This window comes from Nyctereutes procyonoides, unplaced genomic scaffold (assembly GCF_905146905.1).
Source record: "Nyctereutes procyonoides isolate TBG_1078 unplaced genomic scaffold, NYPRO_anot_genome, whole genome shotgun sequence".
Lineage (NCBI taxonomy): Eukaryota > Metazoa > Chordata > Mammalia > Carnivora > Canidae > Nyctereutes > Nyctereutes procyonoides.
This window is the reverse complement of record NW_026575121.1, coordinates 9,366,819-9,375,061: the sequence shown is the minus strand read 5'-3', so window position 1 is coordinate 9,375,061 and position 8,243 is coordinate 9,366,819. Positions and strand designations below refer to the sequence as shown.

General features: G+C 46.2%; 1 protein-coding gene across 1 annotated transcript; it reads right to left on the bottom strand.

The window, feature by feature from the left end:
• Nucleotides 1-1,375: 1,375 nt before the first annotated feature.
• Nucleotides 1,376-5,948, bottom strand: LOC129516366 (kelch repeat and BTB domain-containing protein 6). Its single transcript, XM_055335708.1, has one exon. The coding sequence runs from the start codon at nt 5,815-5,817 to the stop codon at nt 3,679-3,681; it is 2,139 nt and encodes a 712-aa protein (XP_055191683.1). The 5' UTR covers nt 5,818-5,948; the 3' UTR covers nt 1,376-3,678.
• Between the last annotated feature and the right edge of the window lie 2,295 nt (nt 5,949-8,243).

The following is an 8,243-nucleotide window of genomic DNA, read 5'->3' as shown; positions in this document are numbered from 1 at the left end:
TGATATTGCTTACAATTCAGAGTCCAGGCTCTTCTCTTTAAGACACACAGTTCTGTTTGGAATAAATACTTTTCCTGACATTACTGTTAAGTCCGGTTAGGTCGTTTTCCAAGAATCAACAAATATTTTGCCCCCGCCCCAAAAAAATATTTGATTGAGATAACGGTGTTTCTAAGCAATTTTTAACTTTGGAGGTGAGGGTGCAAAAGGCTGACTCCATGAGGTGACTCCCCAGACAAGGTTGTTTTAGGAGGAAACAGGTCTCACATCTAGATGGAATGTTATTACAACAGTGTCCACTCCCCACTCTGTGCCTTGCTCGGACCACACTGAATCCTCACGGGTACTCGCGTGAGGAATGGAAGTTTGACGAAACAGATCCAGGCGACAAATGGCTCAGAGTCAAGGAGGAGGTCCTTCCTGTTTTGCACAAAACCTATTGCCCCCACGGTACTCTGAGCCACAGCAGCCTCCGCGAACAGTTTTTTTTTTTTAATTAAAAAAAAATCAATGGGTTTATATATATATATTGAACACTCTTGTTGGTTTTAAAAATAACATTGTCTTACGTTTCTACCGATAGTCACATTTTCTCTAGGTGATTTTGCTTTCTAATGCTTCCCGGCTTTATCCTATTTGCTATAATGGATATTCCTATAGAGTGATAAAAGAGTCTTGCAGTTTCTAAGCTATGGGAAGGAGAGGCTGTCACATGTACTCTTACCTTAGGTCTCGTGTCTTATCATCCTTGACATAAGAAAAAGGCAAATTTGTTGTAATTTTATAAAGAATGGATCCAAAGGGGCACTTAAGTAAGCGCTTTGCCTCCGGCTCAGGTCATGATCTCAGGGTCCTGGGGTAGAGCCCCGCCTCAGGCTCCCTGCTCAGCAGGGAGTCCGCTTCTCCCTCTGCCTCTGCCACCATCACCACCCCTACCCCTGCTTGTGCTCTCTCAAGTAAAGAAAATCTTTTTTTTTTTTTAAGAGTGAATTAAAAGCTTTCCTTAGATTCTTTACAATAGACAAGCCAATTGTAGAATTAATTTCTAGTTTATCCCTTTGGCAGCCCTAACGACACTTATCGTTTGAACTTAGAAGAACTTGCAAAAATCTGGGTTACGCTTTTCAGACTACAGGAACAGATACAAAAGATAATTAAGGTCATTCTAAATCTTACAAAGAGTAGTCTTGCAAACAGTGTTATAGCGAGCATTCACCAAAAGATGTGCTGATTAATTGGAAAACTGAGACAAAAGGTGCTTTCCCGTCAAGAAGGCATTTCAATACCGCTAGTCCTGCCACTCACTGCACAAGCAAGGGTTTATACGTTTGGCACAAACACTGAATTAAAAAGCCAGGAGGTTTAGGTTCTAATACCAGTTTTATTTGCAACTAATCACATACAAATCACTTATCTATAAAATAATGATTAACATCGATTCTCTAATTCACAAATATATCACGAAACCAAAGTTCTTCCCAAGAAAACTTCTTTGTAAACCAAGATATTACTGCTACTTAGCTGTTACCTAACTCCAAGGTTGAGAATGACAAATTAGAGGATTTGTCATTTATCAGTCGTTTGCATACCTTAATTCTGCAGAGAGACAATCTGGTGAAGATCAGCACTGTCCTATTTCAACCTTACAAAACAGAAAGCTATCCGTAAGAAGTTACTGGTGAAGAAAAAATTGGCCAAATACACTACTCAGACACAGCTTTGTGTTAAGTACAGTGCTTATAACAACCCTGCTGTTAAAGAGAACAAAATGTAGCCTTAAACAACTAAAAGCATGTTTGCCCTTTTGAAGGAACACATACTGTTAGGACAAGCATCTCAGTTCACTAAAAATGTTAACCAGGAATGTTTTGTAGGATCTTCAGATGGCCAATCAAAACGGCTGAGACAACCTTTTTTTTTCTTTTCTTTTCTTTTCTCTTTTCCTTATTACCCTTTTGTGTCTCCCTCTCTCCATTTTCACCCTATGGTATTTCATTTAAAAAATCCAGTTTCCCCACCTGAGAACACCAATCAATCCTCTGTACTCAGCCACGGTGTAAGAAATGTTAGCATTCTATCACTAGAGCATAAACATAGAAGAGGAATTAGCATGTTACTGAATGAAGATTCAGGAAGAAAATTCTAACTGGGTCTAGAAAAAACGGATACACCATAAGCATCTGGTCATTTTTCACGGGTATGTAGCGTGACAACCATAGCTAATAAACCCTCAAGAGGTAAGCACTTGTATTTAGCAATGTCAGTTTTGTACGATGTAGTCTCTGTTTCTGAACTTTCCCTTACATAGTGTGACAGAAACAAAGACCGGAGCATGGTTCACAGAGAAACACGGAACAAATACAAATACCCTAATAAAATAACCATGTATACCACTGCTTAGGGAAATAGTTTAGACGAAATATACTTTCACTACTGGCCCCAAATGCCATCATTCACTTATGTTATTTAACTGTAAACTTTTAATACAAAAATACCTTTAAGCTGATAATAACATTTAGTGACTTACAAAACTGACAATATTTCAATGCTACACAAAACAGTTCTATACACAACTTAAAGTTTTAAAGTTCTTTGCTGGCACTTGATTTCATAGTTGATAGACACAATATCTACTGATCTCAATAAAATACTGTTCTTAGCTTACACATATTTTCAAAACGAATATTATTTCATTAAACAGCAAAGAATAATCACATTTTGCTGACAAATCTAAGATGAACACCAAAACTGTACAGCCAAAGTATTTTAAGAATCACATAAACTTTTTAAGACAATGGATACAAATTTACACAATCGTGTCCAGTGAAAAAGAGGATGATTCCTCTGATTCTGTGAAGCATATATCAAGTATAGATCAAAAATGTGAACCTACAAAGCAAGTTAGTTTAGTTCTTCTCTTTTTTAAGGGCTTTCCATGACTGGTGACACTACCAGAACAGATGGAAAATTGGTCACTGTTTGCAAATACACATTTTACATTACAAATTTAAAACAAATTTCTTTTTAAACAGCTGAATCTTGTGTGTGTCTGTTTTTACTTTTAGTGAGCTTACGGCCATCCTGTACATCATTACAAATGAAATCACCAGTCACATTAAACATCTGCCTTTTTTTTTTTCTTCTTCACAAAAGGGGAGGTAACTAAACTAAAATCTGGAAAACTATATTTAAATTAGAACACATTTTGTAATAATCCACTAGTTTAAAGTTTTGGGAACCTACTACCCTGTTCTGAAGGGAAAGATACACTTTCAAAACCCTACCTGGTGATTCCTACCCAATCGGTTTTCTATTTTAAAAATCAAAATTCAAGTCACAGTACTTGTGGCACAAAACAGAAGATTTAATAACAAAAGACTAAATTAGTATAATCAAACATAAACATACCCAACAATCAAATCAATACTGGACTTTTAGAACAGTAAATTATTAAATAGGTTGATTTCTTTGTGTATAAATTCCCTAACATTAAATTATGTTAGTATTTCAAACAATACCCTTTCTAAACCAAACCTGAAATCAATCAACCTGTGTTGTTGGCTTTTTTTTTTTTTTCCAGCAAAGAGAAAGGGCATCTCTTTAAGACACTTTCCAAAGCAGTAAAAACACCTTAGTGTTTCAACCTATCTACAACAAACTCTGCTGATCCTGTGCATTTCACTGAGGTGCTACCTGAACCCACAAATCATCATCAGATAAAGAACTTGAACTTCCTGACTCAGAGTCCAGCTCACTGAATCCACCTAAATCCCATTCGGTGCTAGATTCACTCGGCACGTCTTCTTCCTCAGTGAGGAAACTGTGACCAGGTTCAAGGCAGGAAGGATAAACACGAGCTGAGAGGCAAAAGAAGTTGGAATCAAACTGGAAGAGGCCTAAGGTGGTACCTATGTTGATCCACTGGTCTCCCCTCGTGTCATATTCATACACGGTCACCCGGTTCTTCTTCCACTGTGGGGTGCGAGAGGTGATCAGCAACAGTTTTTGGCCGTGATTGATTATCCGGTAGTTGTTGGTCTCCGACACCAGGGGAATATTGTTAATCTGCCTCCATTCCCCCCTGACTGGGTTGTAGACCTTCATGACCGGGATGTCGCAGATACAGTAGATCTCATCATTGAAGACACAGGCTTCCTGAAAGTCATTGCGCTTGAGGGAAACACACTTGAGCCACATATTGTGGCTCGGATCATAGCAGAACATGCGCTTACTGTTGAGGGCGTAAAGATAGTTCTGGATGACCATTAGATCAAAGGATATAAAGGAATGGGGTAGCGGAGCCACCAGTGCCCACTGGTTTCTCTGGACACTGTAGCACTCCACCTCCTTTAACTTAACACCGGTAATGGGGTCTCGCCCACCCAAAATGTAGATGTAGCCATTGAGATAGGCCACATCCATGCCCTCCCGGCACAGCAGGCGGTCGGCCAGCTGCTGCCAACTATTCTGGGCTGGCTTGTACACCCAGAGGTCCTTCCTGGGCTGCGCGGCCAGGTAGATGTCGTGGTCTGGAGAGACGCAGACAGCTAAGGTGGTGACAGTCCTGGTGTGAGCAAGGCAGGTCAGAGGCGAGGGCACTTTGTAAATATCACCGGTGTATGGGTCACAGCACAGAAAGGGATCTCTAGGATGTCCAAAGAAGATCACCATCTTCTTAGCACACACGCCCAGCCTCTGGGGTGGGTTTTCAGCTATGGGTACAACAGAGGAGCTGCTGCTGCTGCTGCTGCTGCCGCCGCCGCCGCCGCCAACCCCACTGCCCCCACTACCGCCGCTGCCGCTGCCACCGCTGCCGCCGCCACTGCCACCGCTGCTGCTGCCGCCGCCGCCACAGCTGCCGCTGCTGGTCTCCGGCTTGGGCGCCAGAGCCTTGCACAGCTTGTCACCATAGCGCATCTGCAGGGCCCCCTCGATAAGGTCCAGGCAGTACTTTTTCACAATGGTGTTGGTCAGCAGCCCCTCCAGGTAATCTTTATTTTCATCAGTGAAGTGTGTCCAGCGGACACACTTGAACACTTCCGCAGCGCTGGGACCGCGCTCCTTGGGAGCCGCCTCCAGCCACTGCACGGCCACGTGACACACGGTCTGCTCCAGCTCTATGTTCAGACTATCCAGGCGCAGGATGGACAGCAGCTGGGCGAGGGTCAGATCCGCCAGAGTCTCTTCCCGAATCGAACCCATCTGGCTGAGCTGCTTGAAATTGTGGGCTATGAAGGACTGGGCCTGGGATCGCAGCTTGCGGTGGCCGAAGGCGTCGGCGAACTTGAAGATGGCGGTGCAGTTGGCCAGGTCGAGGCGGCGGGCCAGGAAGGAGGCGCAGGCCTCCCGCACGTACTCGAGCTGCAGCATGTCGGAGGCCGCGTACAGGCGCTCCACGTTGGCCTCGCTCAGCGACACGCGGCCCGTGTAGCAGTAGTCGACCAGCACCTCGAAGGACTCGGCGTCCACGTCGTGCATGGTCACGTTCGCCTGGTGGCTCTCGTACATGCCGCCCGTGAACATGCTCTTGAAGTAGGGACACGCGGCCGCCAGCACGTTCCGGTTGCAGGGGAAGAGGCGGCCGGTGCCGGGCCCGCTGCCGGGCGTCACCACCTCGATGGTCACGTCGCACAGCAGCCGCGCGTCGTAGAAGGACTTGAGCTGCGCCAGGAGCGCTGCGGAGTGAGCCGCGTCCTTCAGCTCCTCCGGGCCCGTGAAGAAAGCCGAGACCGTGGGCTTGTGGATCCTCTTGGGCCGCTTGCCGCCGCGGGGGCTGGCGAGGCGGCGAGAACGCGGAGCCTCTTCCCGGGACTGCATGGTGGAGATGGCGGCGGGGTACGAGGGCGAGAACGGGTGCACGGACCGGGCGCGGGCTCCTCCTCGCCCTCTTCGCGCGGGCGCTAGATCGCGGCGTCTCCGGAGAGACTGCAGCACGGGTCCATTTACCTAATCCAGCCGTATGCCGCAGTGCCGCCTCCCTTTATCACGTAGCCAGCGCCTGACTCACCCGCTTCCAGTTCCGCGCCCTTTTCTCCGCCTCAGCTCGCCTTACAGAACCCGGCTGGACGGAACCGAGAGAGCCGCCACTGCCGCGCTGGCAATACCGGTAGGCGTCCAGCGGAACTACGGCTCCCAGGCTGCCTTTCGCGCCCCGAGGCATGCCGGGGCCCCTCCAGACTCCAGGGGATAGGCGGATGGCCCGGAGCCGCTGTGCACGCTGGGAGTCGTAGTTTCCATAGGCATCGCGAGATTTATCGGCCGTTCATTGTTTTCGGCCGACGGAATTAGAAATCGCTAATTTTCGGCCGTTCGGTTTTATGCTTTAGAACTTTGGAGCCTGGAATCCGGGTTAGCCCTCCTGGTTTTCGTATCTGCCACCTTGTTGGGCTCCGCGCTCGGGACGGTTTTTTTTTTTTTTTCTTTTTAATGTGAATAACGACGGTGTGTCCCAGCGCCGTGTGACGACGACGACGTGAATTGCGTAGGTTAAATAAGGATGCTCGGACTACACAGTCGCGGGTTGGGCTGATCAAGACTCAGGCGGCGCCCGTGAGGTGGAGGTCGGGTGCCCTTTAGCTTCTCTTTGCTCGTTTAGGAGATCATCGAGCGCTCCCTCTTGAGATGTAGGAGCCCGTGGGGGAAAAAAATCGAGAGCCCTACAGGTTTTCCGCAGAGATGCCGCCCCTTCCGCGCCCCCGCCTTTTTGTAACAGATTCTTTTTTTTTTCTTTTTTTCTCCCCAAAGATTAGTTTTAGGCGTATGATACAAGGATTTCAGTGATTCTGTGCGTTGCTCGGTGTTCATCAGGATAAGGGGCCTCTCGATCGCCTTTCGCCCATCCCCCCCCTTCTCACCTGGCAACCACCGTTGTGTCGTCTGGATTTAAAGTCGGGGGTGTTTTTGTTTGTTGTTGTTGTTGTTGTTTCTTTTCTTTATTAGCGATTGAGTTGGCTTTTTTTTTTTTTTTTGAGTTGGTTTTTAAGAGCAGTTTCTGGTGCCCCAAGATCGAGCCGGGTTTCACGGGGAGCCGCCACCCCCCGCACCCCCTGAAGGTCCCCCCTCTGGCCGACGCCTCGCCTCCGGGGGTGCGCGCCACCGGGTCATCGTGGGTGACAGCGGGCTGTTGAGACTGGGTTCCGCTCCTGGGTGCAGTTGCGAGGGCCCTGCAGAAGGTGTAAGGTCACGGGCCCACCATTACAGTGAGCTACAGAACAGCCCCACGGCCATAAAAATCCCTTGTGTTCCATCCCTTTATGCTTCCTTCTCCCGGCCCTCCCACCCACCCGCGCCCGCCTTCTCAGAAACCACTGATTTTCCTTGCTGTCTCGTTTTAACTTTTTTCCCAGGATGTCATATAGTTAAAACTGGACAATGTGTAGCCTATTATTATTATTATTATTATTATTATTTACAACGTGTAGCCTTTTAAAAACATCTTCTTTCACTTAGCAATAGTCATTTCAGGTGGCTCCATGTCTTTTTTTTTTTTTTTCCAGCTTAAAAGCTCATTTCTCTTATCACTGAATGATATTCTGTTGTATGTATAGATTTGCCGCAGTTCACTTGCCCATCATCATCCACTCTAGGACATTCCGTTGGCGTTGGGTTTTTTACAGTTGTGGCTAAAACTGCTGTGAACACTCGTGTGGTGGTTTTTGCGTGGACGTGAGGTTTTTTTCGGGTCATTTCGGTAAATGCCAAAGAGAGTGATCCTGCTGGGTCCTCGGTCTAGATCATGTTTAGCTTTGTAAAAAATCGCCAAAATGTTTTCCAAAGTGGTGGCTATACAGTTTCTGCATTCCCGCCGGCAATTAATGCGCGTTCCTGTTGTTCCACATTCTTCCCAGCGTTTGGTGTTTCAGGGTTTTGAGTTTTTGACCTTACAGATTTTAAAGTCGCCTCCGGAAAAATGGTGAAGTACATGGTAGTAGTTTAAACACTCAGCAGTATCTGCAAGGGCTGTTAAATTTCAATCTCAGAGAGCAATATATATTGATTAGGTCAAATTATGTAAAGCAGGCATATAAATTAGATGATTGGGTGGTCTCACAAAGTCCATCTTTCATGTTCAGGAAGCAGCACAAAAAAATATTTCCATTAACCTCTTAATGTGAATGTTTAAAACCAGTCCAATATACCTCCTTACGCGCCCATCTCTAGATCAATGGAAGCATCTAGAATTCCAGTTGAGGATAATTTTAAATAAAAATATTTCCACAAGGAGATCTTGTTCTACTCAGGAT

Bases quoted from the DNA above. Each gene is read 5' to 3' on its own strand.
- LOC129516366 (XM_055335708.1), bottom strand. From the start codon at position 5,817: ATGCAGTCCCGGGAAGAGGCTCCGCGTTCTCGCCGCCTCGCCAGCCCC.